This window comes from Callorhinus ursinus, unplaced genomic scaffold (genome assembly GCF_003265705.2).
Source record: "Callorhinus ursinus isolate GAN/ISIS: 27379988/994484 unplaced genomic scaffold, GSC_fseal_2.0 scaffold71, whole genome shotgun sequence".
NCBI lineage: Eukaryota > Metazoa > Chordata > Mammalia > Carnivora > Otariidae > Callorhinus > Callorhinus ursinus.
This window is the reverse complement of record NW_027397133.1, coordinates 1,560,598-1,582,861: the sequence shown is the minus strand read 5'-3', so window position 1 is coordinate 1,582,861 and position 22,264 is coordinate 1,560,598. Positions and strand designations below refer to the sequence as shown.

The 22,264-nt window shown below is 49.6% G+C and overlaps 1 protein-coding gene, 1 long non-coding RNA gene and 1 pseudogene across 9 annotated transcripts; 2 read left to right on the top strand and 1 right to left on the bottom strand.

Annotated features, from left to right (window-relative positions):
- The first annotated feature begins 1,873 nt into the window (after window positions 1–1,873).
- On the top strand, window positions 1,874–2,386 carry LOC112807217 (multifunctional methyltransferase subunit TRM112-like protein pseudogene; annotated as a pseudogene).
- A 5,926-nt stretch (window positions 2,387–8,312) lies between these two features.
- TSKS (testis specific serine kinase substrate) lies at window positions 8,313–22,246 on the bottom strand. 8 transcript variants are annotated; one of them, XM_025850080.2, is made up of 11 exons: window positions 22,017–22,246; window positions 21,377–21,602; window positions 13,561–13,656; window positions 13,277–13,360; window positions 12,852–12,935; window positions 12,018–12,304; window positions 11,287–11,481; window positions 10,679–10,852; window positions 9,844–9,979; window positions 8,589–8,788; window positions 8,313–8,492 (listed from the first exon to the last, which is right to left on the bottom strand). In XM_025850080.2, exons 1-11 carry the CDS (start codon window positions 22,184–22,186, stop codon window positions 8,336–8,338), a joined length of 1,809 nt encoding a protein of 602 aa, XP_025705865.1. In that variant the 5' UTR covers window positions 22,187–22,246; the 3' UTR covers window positions 8,313–8,335. The 8 variants fall into 8 exon arrangements, with proteins under 8 accessions (XP_025705865.1, XP_025705870.1, XP_025705872.1 ...); XM_025850085.2 differs by having other exon boundaries at window positions 8,621–8,788; XM_025850087.2 differs by having other exon boundaries at window positions 8,589–8,745.
- On the top strand, window positions 13,608–14,746 carry LOC141371428 (uncharacterized). The gene is made up of 2 exons (XR_012376381.1): window positions 13,608–13,677; window positions 14,545–14,746. It is a non-coding gene; the product is annotated as an uncharacterized lncRNA (long non-coding RNA).
- Window positions 22,247–22,264: the final 18 nt, after the last annotated feature.

Sequence of the window (22,264 nt, the reverse complement as noted above, 5' to 3'; positions counted from 1 at the left end):
GTTTTGTGGAACTGAGCCCATAACCTGTGGGATCTGGGTTAACTCTGGATTGTTAGCATCGAAATTGAACTGACTTGTTGGACATTTAGTTGGTGGCAGAGAATCCCAGAATTAGTTGGTGTGAAAAAAACATGATGTATTTGATGTTAGGGGAGGGAAAAAAACCTTTCAACCCTCGAGATTTTGAATAATTTCACTATTCTTGATTACTTTATGATAACATATTTGTTAAATATTACTATTTATGAAGTTTTAATGTTTCTCATCTTTCTAATCTTTGAGGACCATGCTGGTTAGTGTTACGTGATGGTTGACTATATTGGCTTTAGACCCATCTTATTACTCTCCTATAGAAAATAAAATATTTGCATCTCTCATCTATTTCTTCAGAAGACCTTAAGAGTAATTGGGTCAAATCTTTTAAAAATAATCTCATTGGAATTTTGATTGAACTTGCACTAAAACCACGATATAATTTGGATAGAATTCACATCAGTATAACATTCAGACTAGCTATCCAGGAAAACAATTAGTCTGTCATGCATTCAAGTAATCTTTTAAAAGTATATTTGGGGGGCGCCTGGGTGGCTCAGTTGGTTAAGCGACTGCCTTCGGCTCAGGTCATGATCCTGGAGTCCCGGGATCGAGTCCCACATCGGGCTCCCTGCTCGGCGGGGAGTCCGCTTCTCCTTCTCACCCTCCACCCTCTCGTGCGCTCTGTCTCTCATTCTCTCTCTCAAATAAATAAATAAAATCTTAAGAATAGATAAATAAATAAAAGTATATTTGGGCCTTAGGGGTATGGAAATGGATTACTCATAGTCACTGGTCCTTGGCACACGCTACTGTTATGTGTGCCAGTTACTAAGCTATTATCTCTTGGCTTCAAATCCATTCCCCGGTTCTGAGCTTTGTGCATCTGGGATGGCCACTCTTCCTCTTTGCCCATGGGTTGCCGTTGGACACTGCCGACAGGGGGCGCCAGAGAGACTCTGGAAGCCTGGAGGAAGCAGAAGGGACTGTGCTCCTTCCTGTTTGCTCTCTGCTTCTTTCCTGTCCCTTGCTTGTTCCCATCAGCATCAGCATTACCCAGCACAGCTACTTCACCCTGGGGCGAGGCAGTTCCTTCCTGTAGCAGCTGCTGGATAGAGTTTGCAGTTTTTCCAAATCTTGGACACCCTCAGAGACCAACACCATTTCACCAGCATGCTTTGCAAGAAGGTCCCAGCCCTTAGCGGTCCTCTGAGCTCAGACCTGACTGCACTACCGAGCAGTGCCCCCTCCTCATTACCTGGATACATTAATCGCCAATGGACCCCTCATCCAGGTCTTTAGTTTCAATAATTCTAAATTTTATCTTCTGCTTTTTCTGTCCCAGGGGCTGTACCGTTGGGTTCTCTCCTTGCCTTTCCGTTACCTGCTTTACCAATCCTTTATACCTAAGTAACATTTATTTATCTGAAATCATCTCTGTTACAATCACTGGTATGATCTGTCTCCCAAGTATACCTTGACTGGCACCCATATTTGCAACAGGAAGCAGATTCTCAAAGGTAGGATTTTTTTTAAACATTTTTATTTATTTATTTGAGAGAGAGAGAGAATGAGAGATAGAGAGCACGAGAGGGAAGAGGGTCAGAGGGAGAAGCAGGCTTCCCGCCGAGCAGGGAGCCCGATGCGGGGCTCAATCCCAGCGACCCTGGGACCATGACTTGAGCCGAAGGCAGTCGCTTAACCAACTGAGCCACCCAGGCGTCACCGTCCTACTTTTCTGCCCTGGCTACCAACTCATTTCTCCACTCCCCTTTGTGGCAGAGGTCATCAAAAGAGTGATCTGTACCTATCATCACTAAATCTTTGCCCCCCGGAGGCGACATGAAGCTGCTAACGCACAACCTGCTGAGCTCGCATGTGCGGGGGGTGGGGCCCAGTGGCTTCCCACTGCGCCTCCAAGCCACCGAGGTCCGCATCAACCCCGTGGAGTTCAACCCTGACTTCGTGGCGCGTATGATACCCAAGGTGGAGTGGGCGGCGCTTCTGGAGGCGGCGGATACCTTGCATCTGGTCGAGGTGCCCAAAGGGCCGATTGAAGGGTATGAGCACGATAAGAAATTCCTGAGGCAGATGCACCACGTGCTGCTGGAGGTGGATGTGCTGGAGGGCACCTTGCAGTGCCCAGAGTCTGGACGTCTGCTCCCCATCAGTCGCGGGATCCCCAACATGCTGCTGAGTGATGAGGAAACCGAGACTTAATCGTGCCAGGCGCCTAGTTTTTCAGTCTGTAACCAGGAATGTTTTTGCTGATGTATATTCTGTTTGCTAGGTCTGTCGTGTATCCCCAAACCTGGACCCAGTGACACACGAAACACAGTGTTCTTGAGCTCGATATATTTCTTTTTCTCATTAAAGTTTCAAAACCAAAAAAAAAAATAATAAATAAATCTTTGCCCCCCATCCTTTCTTAAGCACAGATTACCTGGGGCGCCTAACTGGCTCAGTCAGTAGAATGTACAATTCTTGATCTGGGAGTTGTGAGTTTGAGCCCCACATTGGGTGTACAGGTTACTTAAAAATAAAATCTTTAAAACAAAACAAAACAAAAACAGAGGTTCCCAACCCCCCCCCCGCTCCACTATCCAAAAGTTCATTTTCCGCGACTTCACTTTTACCAAAGACCCACATTGGTACCTACTGACGCTAATCAAAAGACATTCAAAGAGGGTTTTCACTCTTACAAAATGCTAATTGCCTCTATGTTTTACGCCATTTCTGCTCATGAAAGGCTGCACATGAACGCTCTACTTTCAGATAGCAAGGGGAATCTATACACTCTTCCAGACCTTCCCCACCACCACTCCACTGAAACTACTTTTTTCAAAATTTTTTTAAAGAGTTTATTTATTTATTTGAGAGAGAATGAGGGAGAGAGAGAGATCAAGAGCATGGGGGAAGAGTAGAGGGAGAAGCAGACTCCCTGCCAAGCAGGTAGTCTGAGGAAGGACTCGATCCCAGGACCCGGAGATCATGACCTGAGCCAAAGGTAGATGCTTAACCGACTGAGCCACCCAGGCGCCCCTGAAACTACTTTTGTTGCTCAATCCTATGATTGGTTTCTTGGTGCTCACCTTAGCTGGCCTGCAGAAGTATTTGATTACTCTTTCCTTAATGGTAACTTTCTTTTTTGGAAATTTAAAAGATTTTTATTTATTTATTTGAGAGAGAGAGAGAGAGAGAGAGAGTAAGCATGGGGTGGGGGAGGGGCAGAAGGAGAATGAGAATCTCAGGCAGACTCCCCACTGAGCAAGGAGCCAGATCCGGGGCTTGAACTCATGACCCATGAGACCACGACCTGAGCCAAAATCAAGAGTTGGACACTTAACCGACTGAGCCACCCAGGCGCCCCTGATAACTTTCTTCCCTGGCTGCCAGGACATTACCTTTGGGTTATCTTCCTGCTTCACTGGTTATTCCTTTTCAGTCTTCACTGATAAGTTCCACTTATCCCAGGCTTCTGAATTTTGGAGTGCTCCAGGGCTGAGGTTTTTGTTGTCTTTCTTATTTAAAAAAAGTGTAGATTGCTTTTTTCCCAATAGTTTTATTTAACTACTACCTCTATGTCAATAGTTTCCAGATTTATATATCCCAGCCTCTCTGCTTAACCCAAGATCCAGCAGCCAGGGCGCCTGGGTGGCTCAGTTGGTTAAGCATCTGCCTTTAGGTTGGGTCATGATCCCGGGGTCCTGGGATCGAGCCCCTGTCTGGCTCCCCATTCAGTGGGGGAGCCTGCTTCTCTCTCTTCCTCTGTCTCTGCCCCTTCTCCCCACTCATGCTCTCTCTCTCAAGTAAATAAAAAAACCAAAATCTTCTAAAAAAAGACTCAATAGCCTACTCAGTGTCTCCTTTTGGATGTCTAGTAAGCATCTCAAACAACATTCACACACCAGTTCTTGTTTGACATCTCATCTATTTCTTTACCTTTTTCATTATCTGCCCTGTACCTCAGAGGGTGACCCCAGAGGCTCTATTCCCCAGCCCTCCACACCAGCCAGCTTCCGCTGGCTTCAAACAACGAGAGGCCCTGGCAGGAGAGGGACTGATGTGATGGAGAGATGACAGGACTTTTCTTCTACTCTCTCTCCGCTTCAGGGTGCTTCTCTTGAAGTGGCCGCAGCTCTTACTAGACAGACCTGCTGTGGTTCCTTTTTTTTTTTTTTTTTAAGATTTTATTTATTTATTTGCGAGAGAGAGAATGAGAGACAGAGAGCATGAGAGGGAAGAGGGTCAGAGGGAGAAGCAGACTCCCCGCTGAGCAGGGAGTCCGATGCGGGACTTGATCCCGGGACTCCAGGATCATGACCTGAGCCGAAGGCAGTCACTTAACCAACTGAGCCACCCAGGCGCCCCAGACCTGCTGTGGTTCCTGTTCCATCAGGTGACCTTGGTCCCTGGATATCATCGCTTCCTCCATTCGCCCTTCCAGCCTAGGAGTGGTGGTGGCTTCCTCCCGATGCTGATCTCGGGCCTCCCTCGCCATCCCCTTTTGGCCCCTCAGGTCTTCCATCACCTATGCATCCAACCCCTACGTAAATGTTCAAAGTAGCTGCTGTTTATTGGTTCATTCTTGATTGCTGTAGTTGTTCTTGGTGTCCAGAGTGGCTTCAGGAAACAGATCCCCCAACTGGGATTCTGGGATTAGGTTGTTCACCCGTGTGAGCTTTAATGAGATAATATCTTTGCAGGTGGAAAAGGGGAGTACAGTTACCTCTAGAATACATCATCTCTAGGAAGAATGTAGAAGAGGCTTGGGGGTAGACGAATGTGTTGCAATGCAAACAGTTCTTTCACTCATTAGCCACGTATCCTTATGTAAATAACATCCTCTCTGGACTTTCTTTTTTTTAAATTTTTTTTAAAGATTTTATTTTTAAGTAATCTCTACACACACAACACAGGGCTCAGACTTACAGCCATGAGATCCAGCGTCACATGCTTTACTGACTGAGCCAGCCAGGCGCCCCTTTGGCCTTACTTCTTCCTCTGTATCTTAGTCAGTTCTGGTTGAGATAACAAAATACGATGGGCCTGGTGGCTTAAATAACAGACATTTATTTCTCACAGTTTGGAGGCTGGGAAGTCCAAGATCAAACTACAGGCAGATTTGATGTCTGCTTTCTGGTTTGCAGACGGTTGCCTTCTTACTGTATCCTCACATGGTACAGAGGGGAGAGACAGAGGGAGAGAGGAGAGATTGTGTCTCTTCTTAAAAGGGCAGTGGTCCCTGGGCACCTGGCTGGCTCTGTCAGAGGAACGTGCAACTCTTGATCTCAGGGTTGTTGTGGGTTTGAGACCCAAGTTGGGTATAGAGATTGCTCAAAATTAGAATCTTTAACAAATAAAAAAAATAATAAATTTAAAAATACATAAATAAGTAGAGGTACCAACCCCATCATGGGGTTTCACCCTTATGGCCTCATCTAAACCTCCCAATGGCACCATCTCCAAATGCCATCACACTGGGGATTAGGGCTTCAACATACGAATTTTGGTAGATACAAGCATGTAGTTTGTAGCACCCTGTAAAATAGGAATAATTATTCATTCTCTGAAAGTTTTTAGACCCCCTAGTTCCCATCATGTTGTGGGTACAAATGAAGCCACATTAATAAATCTCAAATCTGCAAGCACTGAATGCATAAATCAGCTGGGGAGAAGTAACATCTTTATAGTAATATCTTATAAGCCATGAATGTAACTCCCCATTTATCAAGGTCCTTAACTTTTCTCAATTATGTGTTAGTTTTCTGTAGAGATCATGACATACCTTTTGTTAAATTAAAAGATTTTATTCATTTATTTTAGAGAGAGAGCACGAGGCAGGGGGGCAAGAGCAGCGGGGGAGGGAGAAGAAGGGGGGAAAGAATCTCAAGCAGACCCCACACTGAGTGTGGAGCTGGATGTGGGGCTCGATCTCATGACCCTGAGATCATGACCTGAGCTGAAACCAAGAGTCAGACAATTAACTGACTGAGCCACCCAGCCACCCCAGATTCCTAGAATTTTTTTTTTTGCTTTATGTTACCTAGAAAGAGTACCTTAAAAAATTTTTTTTTCATTTTCTAACTTTTTATCACTGGTATACAGAAATACATTGATTTTTTTTTAAGTTTGCGTTTTGAAAAAAGATTTATTTATTTTAGAGAGTGGGAGAGAGGTAGAGGGAATGAGAGAGAATCTCAAGCAGACTCCCCACTGAGTGAAGAGCCAGACACAGGGCTCAATCCCATGACCTTGAGATCATAACCTGAGCCGAAGGCAGACGCTCAACCGACTGAGCCACCCAGGCACCCTATTTCATGATAATTCATTATACCCTTTTAATTTGTGAACTTTTCTGTTTATATTATACTTCAATTAAAAGTTTAAAAATAGTATTACTGTGGTGGTTTAAAATATGTCCACAAATTGACATGCTTTCCAAAATATATCTGCAGGGGCACCTGGCTGGCTCAGTCAGTGAAGTGTGGGATTCTTGATCTTGGGGTTGTAAGTTTGAGCCCCACATTGGGTGTAGAGATTACTTTAAAAAATAAAATAAAATATATATTTTTAAGATTTTATTTATTTGAGAGAGAGCACAAGTGGGTGAGGGGCAGAGGGAGAGGGAGAAGCAGACTCCCTGCTGAGCGGGGAGCCCAACACGGGGCTTGATCCCCAGATCCCGAGATCGACCTGAGCCAAAGGCAGATGTTTAACCAACTGAGCCACCCAGGCACCCCATAAAATAAAATCTTTTATTTATTTATTTACTTATTTGAGAGAGAGAGAATGAGAGATAGAGAGCACGAGAGGGAAGAGGGTCAGAGGGAGAAGCAGACTCCCTGCTGAGCAGGGAGCCTGATGTGGGACTCGATCCCAGGACTCCAGGATCATGACCTGAGCCGAAGGCAGTCGCTTAACCAACTGAGCCACCCAGGCGCCCAAATAAAATCTTTTTTTTAAGTGTCTGCAAATTCTTTGACATGCCCCTTGAGTATGATTAGGGCTTAGTGACTCAATTCTAATGAATATAAAAAGGGGAAATGATAGTATGCAACTACAGAAACTAGGTCATCAAAGGCACTGTAGCTTCCTGCTTGTTCTCTCTGAGACTGCTTGCTCTTGGGGCAGTTAGCTGCTATGAGAAACTGAGGCCTCCAGCCAACAGACAGCAAGGAACTAAGGCCTCCAAACAAGAGCCATGTTGAGTGTGCCATCTTGAAAGTACAACTTCCAGCCATAGCCAAGTCTTCAAATGACTATGCCCCAGCTGATATACTGATTGCAATCTCATGAGGACCTCGAACCCAAACCATCTGGCTAAGCCACTCCCAGATTCCTGACCCTCAGTAATTGTGTGAGATAATATATGTTTATTGTTTTAGCAGCTAAGTTTAGGGAGGGATAATTTTTTACACAGCAGTGGACAATATAATTATCTGGTAAAAAAAAAATCACTCTAGGGGCATCTGACAGCATGTGACTTTTTTTAAAAGATTTATTTATTTGAGAGAACATGAGCAGGAGGGGCAGAGGGAGAGGGAGAGAGAATCTCAAGCAGACTGCGCTGAGCTCGAAGCCTGGCACAGGGCTCGATCCCATGACCCTGAGATCATGACCTGAACCGAAACCAAGAGTTGGATGCTTAACGGAGTGCACCACCCAGGTGCCCCAAGAGCATGTGCGTCTTGATCTTGGGGTTGTGAATTTAAGCCCCACCTTGGGTTTAGAGATTACTTAAATCTATTACTTAAATATTAAATTTAATATATAATGTCATATATAAATTTAATAATTTATAATATAATTTACTACATAATATATATGAATATTATATAATATATAAATCACTCTACAAACATTTGGATTGAGGCGCCTGGGTGGCTCAGTCGTTAAGCGCCTGCCTTCAGCTCAGGTCATGATCCCAGGGTCCTGGGATCGAGCCCCGCATCGGGCTCCCTGCTCCGCGGGAAGCCTGCTTCTCCCTCTCCCACTCCCCCTGCTTGTGTTCCCTCTCTCGCTGTGTCTCTCTCTGTCAAATAAATAAAATCTTAAAAAATAAATAAATAAAAACATCCGGATTGACAGACCCAAACTGTACCACACAACCTTATTTCTACCCCCTCTTGACTTTTCAAAGAACTGTACCATTATCAGCGCCTCTCTCGAAACCAGGACACCCCATTGGCCGAGGATTGAGTCATAACGAGCAGAGGCTGGTGCGTGGTATGTGTGCACTTCACCAGTCCCCCTTTGGTGCCAAAAACGAGACAGGATTCATGCCAGCATGAGAGGCCATTTATTGTTCAGGGGTTGGGCCCCCACGTTTTGGGGGAGTCCCCCCACCACTTCCTCCCCCCATTGTCCCCGTGGACCCCTCAAGTGGCAGGTTGCTGAGTTGATCGTGGAGGGAGCACATCTTCAAGTGTAGATAGTCCAGAGCGGCCACCTTCTCCCTGTAAGACAGAGAGTGGGGAGCTGGGGCTGATGAGGCCAGATGCCATGGGACTGGAGTGAAGAGGGTGACTCAGGCCCTTTCCCCAAGACCTCACCCTCCTCCCATGCCCTCAGCCTCCTTCCTCACTCCGGCTTCATCTTGTCCGTCAGCAGCAGGTTCTTGGCCCGCAAGGCTTCGTCTTGGGCCAGCCGAAGGGTGGAGCTCAGGGCCTCTGCCCTGACGTGTTTGGCCAAGGCCTGGCGCTCCAGCTCCTGGGGAGAGGAGTGTAGGCACGGCTGGGCTTGCCGGACTGGGCTGGGGGTGGAGGGGGAGCTGGATCGCAGAGGGCAAGGGGCATGGGGCCCATGGGGCCCACGTTCCTCCCCCAGGGCATCCCATCATACTTCGGGGCCTGCGACTGACCCCAGCATCCCACAATGTGCTGGCTTTTCCAAATTCCCATTGTGTGCTAATCCTGTGTCTGTCCCACTGTGTGTCCCCTAATGTACTGGCTTTCTATGTCCCAGCAAGCACTAAATCAGCACCTAACATGTTGTCCCCTAATGCCCATGAACCGTCATGCGTTTGATATGTGTCTGGGCCCCAGTATCCCGTCATATCCCATTATGTGGTGAACTTCTACATCGCCTAATTCGTAAGACCCCACATCTCTTTATCCATTAGACCAGCATCTCAGTTAACAATAGTAGTCCACAGAGCCCTGGTTCCTTATATTCCCCAGTGTGCCAGGCATCATGTCCTCTCATGTGTCAGTCCTATAGCTCTGCCACGTCATTGTCTGCTCACTTGCTGCATACTTGGACCCCATCATACATGAGGCCAGTACCCGATAATACATTAGATATCTATGTTTCAGAATGTACACAGGCCTCAAGTCCCATCAGCTACTGGGCGTGAGCCTGGGATGCAATGCCTCGTGAAGAGCTATCGCTCCAGTTCCCATAATGCATTAGCTTCTGATGACCTCTCTTTGCTGGGTCCCCTGTCTAACCTCAGTGATCCCATATTGCCTCTCTTAAGGTCTATAGAAAATCAGGCTTATATTCCATGAGCTATAGACTGGTGTCTATTTCCTGCACCCCACAGTGCACCAGATCCAATGTGTCATCGCGCTTTGGGCCCAAGGCCAACACCCCGGGTTCCATAGTGATTGACCTATGACTTACCACTACACTGCTTCCCCATCCCCCCACCCCAATGCATCAGAGCCAAGTGTGTCCCCAAACACCTGCTGCCCACAGCTTACTGCTTCCCGTCCCGCCACACACCAACAGTATCCTTGTGGCCGGGGCTCCCCTCCCGCTCCCCTGACAGAAAAGTGGGCCATGATGGCCTATGGTTCCTGGTACCAGAATCTTCTTGTGTAGCCTCTGGCAGCTGGGGCAGGCGGGAGCCAGGCCCCTCTGCTTCACCTCGTCCACTAGTGGGGTCAGTGCTCGCTCCAGCAGCTGCTGCAGAGACTCTGTGGACAGCTGTGACCCCTGGCTGAGGGAGGGGCCGTCACCAGGTGTAAGAAGCCTAGTACCAACTCCATTCACAGATGCCCTGCTCCCAGGCGCCCCGCCGCCACCCAGATCCTGCCTCCACCATGCAACCTTCCCGCCATGCACTGGGGCCAACCTACAGTGAGGGCATCAGGTTTCCTTTGTTTTCACAGTGTGAGTTCCTACAATGCCTGGGGATTCCCACTCCCAAAGGGTACCAGACAGCCCTTGGTTCATGAAAAAAAAAACAAAACATTTCCCACAATGAACTAGTTAAACGTGATCCCATATTGTACTGGAAGTCCCTCACTTCCCAATACAGACCAAGCTCGGTACCCCTTGGTTCTCCAATGCACCAAGGTCTCACCTTTCCCACAATGCACGGAGAAACCCTGCCTCCCACCAAGTACCACATCCCAACCTTCCCACAATGTACTGGAAATCCAGGATGCTCGAAATGTATCAAAACTTGTGTTCCAGAAGACACTGGCTTCACTTTGTAGGGAGGGGGAAAAATCTGGCTGCCATAACGCAGCAGAACTAGCCTGTCCTAAAATGCATGGGGATATCCTATAACCTAAAGTGAACTCCGCGCCCCACCCCCCACCTCCACCCCCTACTCTTGGCCAGTGCCCCATCTTCAATGTGCTGTCAACATGACCCAGAAAGCACCAGGCCCCGCCAGGCCCCGTCCCCTTACCTGGCACAGCGGGCACAGGAGCCTTGGGGCGGCCGATCCAGGTTCATGGAGAGGTCAGACCCTCTTCGAGAGCTCTGAAATTGCCGCCCCAGCTCCTCTAGAATAGGTTTCACTGGGCCCAGCCCCTCCAGGTCGCTCCTCAGTGAAGCCACAGACACTGCTGATCGCTCCACCCTGAGGTGTAAGAGTAACCCGTGCTGCGAGGTCGCCTCTCCAACGGTAAAGTCCTCTCCGCACTCCACCCGTTATCAGCCCAGCTCCTCTGTTCGCAGCTAGTCTGCAATACTCCCGCCACGCCCGCCCCTCTCTGCTCTGATTGGCCCTTCCTTTGTGTTTTAAGTTCTGGAATGCCCCTCCCTGTTCTCTCATTGGCTTTCCCCGTTCCGGCTTGGCTCCTCCCTTTGTCCTTTTAAGGTATGGAATTAGACCCTTATCTAATCGGCCCCGCCCTTCAGTCCTTATTGGCTATAGCACGCCCCCTACCCTCTAATTAGAGCTTCCTCCTGCCAGTCCACGGTCTCTGCCGCTAGGCCCCAGCTGATTGGCCCATCCCTTTCCTTCAAGGCCCCGCCCCCCACCCCTGGTCGCGCCCTCGCCTTGGTCCTTACATGGTGCACAGCTCGTCCGCCCGGCCCCGCAGCTCCTGCAGGCCCCGCGCCGCCTGCGCCTGCTCACGCTGCGCCCGCTCCCACTGGCCCAGGAAGCCGTCGAGCCTGCCGCCCAGGCCCCCGAGCAGCCGCAGGGCCTCCTGCACCGCTCCCTCCTCCTGATGCCAGCGGGCAGTCAGCGAGGACACCTCCCTCCTGGAGAGGCAGAGGTAAGGATCCGGTCAAGGCTCAGGTTTGGACACGTCCCCAGCAGCCCCGCCCCGCCCATGGCTCTGGACTCACCCAGCCCCCAGATTCTCCTGTTCCGTCCATTTCTTGTAATCCTCCCGTGTCCTACAGAACCCTGCCTCTAGCCCCTTATCTGGTGTCCTGGCCCTTCCCCGGTCTTGCCCCCCAGCTCCATATCAGTTCCACCAGACATTGCTTCTTTTAAGGCACCGCTCACCCCAACTTTGTCCCCTTGAAGTTGGAGCCTCCGAGGACCTGTCACCTACCCAAACCCGCCCACCCTAGTTTCACCAGACGCGCAGACCTCCCTTTGGCCAACCCTATACTCAAACTCAGTTCTTTGAAGTCCGGCCTCTCCAGGTCACCATTCCCAACGCACTTCCTCCTAGGCTCTTTGAGGCTCCATCTCCGAGGCCCTGTCCCCTAAGATCTTCGAGGTTCCACCGTCGGACCCACCCATTTTAGCTCCTTGAGGCTTCACACCGCCCCCCTTTCCCACTCGCCTCAGCTCCTCAAGGCCAGCGGAGACCTTCTGTATCTCTTGCTCGCTTATGATGGGGCCCTCCCCTGCCCGGGGCCCCATACCCCAGCCGCCCGGGGCCATGCTGCGTGGTCGTGGGGGTTCGTCGGGGCTCCCTGGAGGGCCAGAGCAGCCAAGGGACTGGGCGGTGGGGCCCAGGCCGTGCCGAGAGAGGCCGGGGTCCAGCTTCTGCTCCAGCTCTTGCAGCTCGGCCTCCTGCCTCCGCGGTGTCTCATCCTGCAGTTGCTGCTGGAGGTAGCGCAGCTTCTCCTGGGCCGGGAAGGAAGGCTGGGTCACAGCGTCTAGCCCCTTGCCTCCCACAGCCACCTCCACCCCCAAAGCTGCCCATTGAATCCCCGAGATTGGAAAGTAAATGGATGTGGAATAGAATATCAGGAAGTCCCGCTTCAAGTCTAAATGGACTCTTGACTGCTGTTACTAGGGAGGCTTGTCCCATTTGAAGCCTAGCTGGAGGCCGATTCACTTTAACCTCCGAATGCCTGCCTCCATGCCTCCATCCAGCCCTCCACCCCGACTCCAGTTCTCCGTGGTGTCAAATTCCAGTCCCTCCTGTTTAGGAAGGACAGTCGAAGCTTTTCCAACATTTTGCTGGGAAGTGAGTGGGAATGTGGGCAGGACAGGCATCCCTGCTCGAAGTCCGACACGAATCCCTCACCGAATGTGACTGCATGGAGGAATATGACCATGAATGTGAAGGGGCGAATGTGGTGGTGGGGGTGGCAGGGCGGGAAGTCCCACCTGAAGTCTACCTCAGGTACCTCGTGCATCTGATCCTCTTTCCCAGATCCCCCCTCACCTCCAGCAGGGCAGAGTTCTGCTTCAGGACGTTGGTTTTTATTTCAGCATCTTCCACCGACCGGGTCACCTTCCGGCAGTTCTCCTGGGTCAGGACACCAGGGCGGGGGGGGGCCCTGCCTTCCCATTCCAGTTCCGCCTCCCAACCCCTGCCCTCGCTAGTTTAATATAGGCTCCAACCCCTCAGACAAGACACACCCACTTCTTCCCCGGACGCCTGCCTTCTGCTCATTGATCTGTCCCTCATCCACCTGGTTGCCTTGACCTAAGGGATGGCTTCCTCCTTAGACCCCCTCCCAGGCTACTTGTCCACTTCCACCTCGCCCCTGTCTATGACTCCATGCCTCCTCACATTTCTTCCCGCCCGCACTGCTTCCTCCTTCCCCTCCCTTCTCCCCACCCCACTCTTGCCCACCAGCTACTCACCTTGAGTTGACTACAGTACCCTTCTAGTTCTTCCGCTTCTTGCCGCCTTCTTTCTAGATTCTCACTCAGCACAGAACACTCACTCTGGCCCACAGAAGGGAGGAGAGGTTAGCCAGGTCACAGGGAATACCCCCTGGGGAGGAGAGGCTGGGCCCGGGGAAGGTCGCTTTCCCTTCTGAGCCTCAACCATCCAACCCGGGCAGTGGGTACACTGGGTTGGAGGAGAGCTGTAAGAGGGGAACGTGGCTGTGGAGGAAGAAGAGGTGTTGGGGGGGTCCCCCCACCTGCAGCGTCTGCACGTGCTGGTTAACCCTGGTGGTCTTTTCCTTCAAGCTGGTGATGGAGTCTTTGGCACGGACCAATCCACTGTTGACCCCACTCTGGGGAAAGAATGAGACAAGGTGGGTCAGTGGGTGTGTGGGAGCAAGAAAAAGGCCCCGAACTGGGAGCCGGCCCGGTTTACACCTCGAATCTGCCCTGGAATGGCTGTGTGACCTCGGGCCAGGGCTGCACCTCTTTGATTCTTGGTATTCCTGCTCCGTAAAATGGGGGTGGGGTGGGGGGTGGGGGATGGGGGTGGGCTTGTTTTCTGCTTGGTGGAAAGGAAGGAAAATAAGTAGGATCCAGGAGGGAGTGGGAGGTTGGGTGTGCACTCAGACACATGGGAGAAGGATGGTCTCAACCAAGCAGAGATAAATGCCCCTGGGACCCACAGACATAAATAAGATAAACTCTTAAAACGCATGCTGTCTTTCACTCTGGGCACTGGAAAAAAATTTTAAGATAACCCACTTTCCAGATATAAGCACTCACTACGCACCAGGCCAAACACACACATTTTCCCTTTTGTTCCTCAAAGCCACACCTCTTGAGGTTATTTGGCCCATTTTGCAAATGAGGAAAATGAGACTTAGAGAAGCAAGACCCCTTTACACAGCACATGAGATGGCCTTGTCGGAATTGAAACCCAGAGCCTCTGTTTTAAACCATGACACCACACAGCCTCTGATCATCCCCACCTTATATCGCCAGCAAATGCTCTGTGATTCATGCCAAGCAAACGATGGCTCAAGGGGGCTGCACGTGGCAGGATCCACTCTCTGCTCTTTCACGTTTATGGAGGAGTTAGCCAGGCGTATGAGTATCCAGCCAAAGACTACATTTCCCAGACTCCCCCGCAAGTAGGTGTGGCCAGATGACAAAGTTTCAGTCAATGGGATGTGAGTAGCAATGATGTAGGCAATTTCTAAGTCATGCCTTTATTAAAGGAAAAGAGGGGAAACGTCCCACTTTCTCTCTTCTTACTGGCTGGAAGGCAAAGTTGGTGGCTAATGGCTGAGCAACCATCTTGGACCAGTTGGAGGACGCAACAAGATAGAAGCCTGAATCCCCAACACTGTGGAGCCCGTGTACTCAAATTCCAATCACTTGTGAAGACTTACAAGTGAGAGAGAACATTTTCCATCTTGACCGCTGCTATTTTGTGTCTTTTCGTTACGGCAGCCAAACTTGTGACTTAATATCTGAACCACCAGAACACAGGAGCCTGTAACTTGCTGCATTTGAAGAGCAAGCCTGCTATGCTTGTTGAGACTTTTATGTGAGACAAACTGTCTTACTTTAGCCAGTTACTTTGGTTTCCTTCAGAGTTGCTGAACTAATAATACACAAAGAGAAAATTTCCTCCATTGTAAGATAGGGACTGCGTCACGTTTCTGGAATGATTGCTCTGGAGAACAGGTATGAAAAGAAATATGGTATTAAGGTGACGTAAGTAAAATAGCGGAACCCCAAAATTCCACCCCCCCATAAAAACAATGAAAAAACTGCCCAAACCTGTAAGAGTCAAGTAATTGAGAAGACACAACCGTTATAAATATATATTCACCAAACAGAGCTTTGAAATGCATGAAAAAGGGGCACCTGGGTGGCTCAATCAGTTAAGCGTCCAACTCTTGGTTTTGGCTCAGATAATGATCTTATGGGTGGTGAGATCAAGCCCTGTGTCAGGCTCTGCACTCAATGGGGAGTCTGCTTGAAGATTCTCTCCCCTGCCCCCCACCACTGTGCACACACGCACACGCTCTCTTTCTCTCAAATAAATCTTTAAAAAAATTTTTTTCTCCCTCTTACTCTGCCCTTCTCCCCGGGTCTCTCTCTCTCTAAAAGAAAATCTTAAAAATAAGTCAATACAGAAAGAAATTTGGGGAACTAACAAATCTAGGGAAACTAAACACACTCATAAACAACCAATGAGTAGAAAAATCAAAGAAAAAATATTTAAACAGTTTGGGATAAAGGAAAGTGAAAACACAGCATCCAAAAACTTATGGATGCAGTGAAAGCAGTACTTTGAGGGAAATTTAGAGCTCTAAACACCGTCAAAAAGGAAGAAAGAACTCAGAGCCAATAACCTAACTTTCCTCCTTAAGCAACTAGAAAAAGAAGAGCAAGACAAACCCAAAGCTAGCAGAAGGAAGCAATAAAGACTGGAGTGCACAAACACTGAAATCGAGAATAGATGAAATCAACAAAACTGGAAGTTGGTTTTTTTTTTACTTTAAAAAGTTTATTGTTATGTTAATCACCATATATTACATAATTTGTTTTGGTGTACTGTTCCATGATTCATTGTTTGTTCATAACACCCAGTGCTCCAGGCAGAACGTGCCCTCCTCAATACCCATCACCAGGCTAACCCATCCCCCCACCCTCCTCCCCTCCAGAAACCTCAGTTTGTTTTTCAGAGTCCATCATCTCTCCTGGTTCGTCTCTCCCTCTGACTTATTCCCCTTCATTCTTCCTCTCCTGCTATCTTCTTCTTTTTCTTTTTTCTTAACATATGTTGCGTTATTTGTTTCAGAAGTACAGATCTGTGATTCAACAGTGCTGCACAATTCACAGCGCTCACCGTAGCACATACCCTCCCCAATGTCTATCACCCAGCCACCCCATCCCTCCCACCCCCGACCACTCCAGCAACCCTCAGTTTGTTCCTGAGATTAAGAATTCCTCACATCAGTGAGGTCATACGATACATGTCTTTCTCTGATTGACTTATTTCACTCAGCATAACACCCTCCAGTTCCATCCACGTCGTTGTGGAAGTTGGTTTTTGAAAAGATTAACACAACTGACAGATCTATAGCAAGACTGACCACGGAAGAGAAGACTCAAATTAATAAAATCAGGAAGGAAAGAGGGGACATTGCTACCAAGATAGGGAAAGAAAAAGGACTATAAGAGAATGCTATGAACAGGGCACCTGGCTGGCTCAGTCAGTGGAGTGTGCAACTCTTGATCTGGTGGTTGTGAGTTCAAGCCCCCATGTTGGGTATAGAGATTGCTTAAAAAGAAAATATTTTATTTTATTTTTTTTATTTTAGAGAGAGAGAGCACAGTGGGGAGAGGAGCAGAGAGAGAGGGACAAGCAGACTCCGTGTTGAGCATGGAGCCCGACGTGGGGCTCGATCCCACGACCCTGAGATCATGACCTGAGCCAAAATCAAGAGTTGGACGCTTAACCGACTGAGCCACCCAGGCACCCCAAAATATTTTTTTAAAAAAGGACTACTGTGAACACTTGTGTACCATCAGATTTGATTATTTTGATGAAACAAGGAAATTCCTAGAAACACACAAACCATTAAAAGAGATTCAAAGAGAACTCGGACATCTGAATAGACCATTAAGTAAAGAAATTGAGTTAGTTCCAACAAAGAAAAGCCCAGTACCAGATGGCTTCACTAGTGAATTCTACCAGTCATTTAGGAAAGAATTGCTATCAATGCAACTCCAACTCTTCAAAAACAAAATTAGAAGAGGAGGGCTCAGTTCCTAACTCATTCTATGTGGTCAGTGTTACCCTAGTACCAGAACCAAAGACATTCCAAGAAAATAAAACTAGAACCCAATATCCCTTCTGAATACAGCCACAAAATCCTCAACAAAAGACTAGCAAACCAAATCCAGCAGCATAAAAACAAGAATTTACACCATGACCAAGTAGGATTTATCCTATGAACGCAAGTTTGGTTAACATATGAAAATAAATTTTTATTTTTATTTTTTTTAAAGATTTCATTTATTTGAAAGAGAGCGAGAGATAGTGAGAGAGAGAACACAAGCAGGGGGAGTGGGAGAGGGAGAAGCAGGCTCCCCGCTGAGCAGGGAGCCTAATGCGGGGCTCGATCCCAGGACCCTGGGATCATGACCTGAGCCGAAGGGAGACGCTTAACGACTGAGCTACCCAGGCACCCGAAAATAAATTTTTAAATCCATATGAAAATCAATGTAATGTATCAATAGAATAAAAGAAAACACACATAGTCGTGTCAATAGGAAAAGCATTTGACAAAATCCAACACTTTCATAATAAAAACACTCATCAACCGGAAATAGAAGGGGACTTCCTCATCCTGATGAGTGGCTTGTACAAATAACCCCCCACAAAATACTGTGTTTTGAAATATGTCCACAAATTCTTTGACACCCCTTTGAAATGAGGAGCCTTATCCCCCTCACTTGAGTGTGAGCTGGACTTAGTGACTCTCACACCTAGCAAACAGAATCAGGCAGAAGTGATGGTGTGTGATTTAAGAGAAGAGTTCATAAAAGGAACTATGGCTTCCTGCTTGCCCTCTCTTGCTCTGGGGAGTAACTGCCATGTCATAAGCAGCCACTTGTGGGGAAGCCCATGGGGCCAGGAAATGAGTCTGCCACTAAGAGCCGTGTGAATGTGGATGAGCAACCTCCAGCCCCAGTCAAGCCTTCAGATGACTGCAGCCCCTACCGAAAGTTTGACTCCAACCTCCTGAGGGATCCTGAGCCAGAACCACCCAGCTAAGCCATTTCAGGTTGGTTGGTTGAAGTTTGGGGATAATTTGTTTCACAGTGATAGCTAACCAATACACAAAGTGATCTTTTTAACCGAAGACCCAGAGGGTCTTGAGTTTCTTGTAGCCATTCTGGGAAACAAGGAAAGCAGGTCCTGGGGTCAACTCAGTTCTCCCACTTAGTACTTGTAGGACCTCAGGGAGGGGGCTTCACCTCTCTGTGCTTCTCTTACCCTCCCTGTCACATGGAGATGAGGCTAATAGCTAACCTCCCAGGGCTGCTGTTGGAAGGAAAACAGGCTGGCTCAGAAAGGCTCTTAGTCAACACTTCTTGAGAAGGGGTAGTTTGGGTCCCTGGAAGTGATTTTCCGCTTCACTGAGAGTAGATCAGGGTGGTGAAGGCAGAGCCGGTCAGCCCTGGCTGAGAAGTGAATGGCATGATGGTGAGGGGGGAGCCAGAGATGGGGACAAATGCCTCCATGGCCCCCTGTAGGCTGTATCTCAGCACTCTAACCCCCTACTCTGAGCCTGCTTCAGTTTCCTTTCTCATAAAATGGGAATGATGATACCTTGGCTCAGATGGCAGTGAGGAAGGGTCAACAAGATGGTATGATCGATAAGGCAAGCTCAGTGATTAGTGTCAGAGTTGTTAAAAATAATGACAGCAGGGCAGGAATTCCAGGAAAGGGCTTAGCTCCAAGATTTTACAGCAGCTTCCAGGAATTCTGCAGAGAGCAAGAGAAGTCCCAAGCAGAGGTCAAAAGCCCTGCCCTGTGCATCTTTGCTTTGATTCACTGACCTTCTCAAAAAGCAATACCACCATCTCAGTTCCTCCTCTGGCCTCATAAAGGTGTCAAAGCTTAAGACAGGAGCCAAAGCCGTCTGCTTCGTGTTCTCCTGCTGTTCTCTGTCCAGTCTGGGACTTGTCATCTCAACCACGGTCCCCAGGCATCCAATTCTCTTCCCTCTCTCTAGTTCTCTGCCCCATGTCTCTCTGGATCTTTGTACCCCTCCCTCTGGTCTCTGCCTCGCCTCCCAGGTCTTTGTACCCCCCCCCCACCCCGGTCTCTACCCCCCTCTCCCTGGGTTTCTGCCCCCTCCTCTCTGCCCGTCTCCAGCGTTCTCTCCTGATGTGGCTCAGGTGCCGACTGCCAGGATGGGCTCTTGCTGTCCACACTCTCCCTGCTCTGCACATACGCCTGGGTGTTAGCCATCATTACTTTTCCATTTCACAGAGAAGGAACCTGAACCCCCTTGGAGACTGATGCATCCCGGCAGCCCCAAAGCGAGCTCTCCCCTGGGTGTCACGATCCACTGGGGAACATGACTCAGAAACAGCTCTGGTGGGAGGCAGACTTCTGCAGGTACTGTCTGAGCAATGCTCACAGAGAGGGAGGACACTGTTCTGGCGGGGGGAGATGTCTCTCTGCCCTATTCTCTCCAGCTGGCCCTTCTATCCTGGATCCTAGCACAGTCTCCTGCCCCGCCTCCCTGCCTCCCTGCCTCCAGCCTCCGTCTTCCAAACATCCCCACACTAGCTGCAGAAGAGTCTTCTAGGGAAAGGAAGGACCTTTGCTCTTACATCACCTGGCTTCTAGTCCTCTCCCTGTCTCTCACAGGCTCTCCTACCTTGCAGAGATCACTCCACCTCTCTGTGTCTGTTATTTTTGTTTTCATCGTAAAACTGGTAATTATGCCAGTTCCCTGGCAGAACTTCCAAGGGAAGAAAAAGAGACCCTCACCACGGGGACGTGACACAGTGTCTGGCACATGGTGTGTGCTTAGTAAATGCGACTGGGGTCAAAACTCCCAAACTGCCCAGGAACCCTCAGTGGCCCCCACTGCCCTCAGGCATGCACCCACATTTCTCAGCCCGTATGGCCTCTGCCTTCCCCACTCAAGCCTTGTCTCTCTCACACACCACACTCCAGCCCCAGAGACCAGTTTGTAGTTACTCCCATTCTCCAGGCTCTTTTAAGCCCCTGTCCTTTTGCACTTAACTGTCCCAGCTAGCTAGAACACCATTCCTTGTCCTCTGCTTGGGGAATGCCTGCCTTATCTTCAAGATCCAGACTATGTGTTGCCTTTTCTGGAAAGCCTCCCTTGGTCATGGCCAACTGGGCCAAGGCCACCCTCTTTAGTGCTCCCACAGTGATCTCGGCTGCCCCCCAGAAGCACCCAGGGTGCCCCCCCAACTCCTAAGACTGCCTCCACTCCTTATAAGCTGCGTGACCTTGGCTGTGCTATTCAACCTTTCTTAGGCCTCAATATCTTCATCTGTGAAATGGGGATAAATAAAAAACAATAAGCAACACTTCTTCTGGTCTCACTGCCGGCTACTGTGCTAAATAAACATTTTACATGAAGGAACGCCACTTCATTGTCATGATAACCTCATGAAGTGGGTGTGGTTACATCCAGAACTCTGTCTTGCTCTATTTCCTGCTCCTACACCAGGGCCCGGCGCATCGTAGGTATTCAAGACATATTTGTTGGAGGAACAAACATATGCATTTCTGTGTTACAGATAGGGAAACTGAGGCTCCCAGAACATAGAAAGTGCTCAGTAAATGCTACTGAATCTTATTAGCATCATTATGACCATGGTTATTATTCGTGTAATTCTCAGAGTCCGTGTCAAGTCCAGTTCAGGGCCTGGCTCAGCGGAAGCCTGGCTGCAATAGAGGTGGGCAGGGAAGTTAAAGGATCAAACCGTAGCACTCCATGCTCTAGCCAGGAATTCTCTAAGTTCCCCCTAGATCTTGCTCACCTCCCAGTTTTGCCTCAGATGCTTAGGTGATCCCCTCAGAGAACTCTGACTGCACCATCAAAGCCCAGGTCCCACACTGCTTCCTCCAGGAAGCATTCTCTGATATTCCCAGCCTGGTTTGAGTGGCCCTTCTCTGGGATACCCAGTGTTACCTCAATTATGGAAATTTATCACCCCAGTCTGTCTCTGTCACCCCCACCAGACCAGGACCTCCCCAAGTTTGGGAACCTGGCCTGACTCCTATCTATGGCCCCAGCCTCACCCAGGACATGTGGAAAGGAGTGGATGAACTAAAGACCAATTCCTAGGCAACGAGCATCATTCCACCCAGGATGGAACTGAGCCATGGCTGGCCGTTCAGGGAGAAGGAGGCAGTCCCTGAGGGTCACCAGAACCTTCTCATTCCAAGGCAAGAAGACACCCCTCCCCCCCATCCTCAGTATTTGCCCACCACCAGGGTGAAGACCCTCGTCTTCCCCAGCCAGGGCCCCTCACCAGTATTTCCGTGATGTCTGGGTCATCTGAAGCCCAGGGTGGGGTGGGGGAGGCAGGGGGCACCGGCAGCGCAAGCAGGCCGCTGTCTTCCGTAGTTGAGTCGGTCCCTGAGGAGTCCACGGGCTCCGTGGCAGCCAGGTTGAGCAGTGACACGTTGGTGCAGGCTGAGGACCGTTTGAGGTTCAGGCACCAGTGCATTGGCCCGTGGGACATCCGAGGCTCCACCCTGGGGAGGAGAAGCAGGCAGGGGGCTCAAGGTGCAGGCCCTGGGGCTACGGCCCCTCCCACCTCCCTGTCTCCACACCCCTTGCTCTGACTCCTACCTCACCACCCACTTTCTTCCTCCTCTGTCCCCCCTGCCTAATGCCTTCTTCCTTCTCCAGCCACGCTGCCTACTTCCTTCTCCAGCCATTAGTCCTCCCTCCTTCTCCTGAGTTTTTCCTTCCCCACGGATCTTTTCCTCCCTCTCTTCATCCCCACTACCTTCTTTCTGTCTGCCTCCCACGCTCTGCCACCACGCTCTTGTCTGCCCTTCCTCTGCTTCCCCTCCCCTTCCTCCAGCACCCACGGTGCGACTCGTGCTCTGTTGGAGGCAGTGATGAGCGCTAGGACCGTCCCTGACAGGGTGCGACAAACCCACCCGTGGAACGACACAGCCTTCTTTTTCTTCGTGATCCCCTTGGCTGGGGTGGTCACCCCCCCAGGAGCCTCGGGGACCAGCTGGGAGCGGCTCTCGACCCCTGCAGGGGGATCCCCAGCCTCATGGATCTCTTTGGACTGCCAGATTGTCTTCACCACCACGCTCGCCATGGCGTGTGGGGGGCCCCTGCTCCCAGGGGCTCCTTTCTCTGAGACTCTCCACCTACTCTGACTGGGGACCCTCAAAGT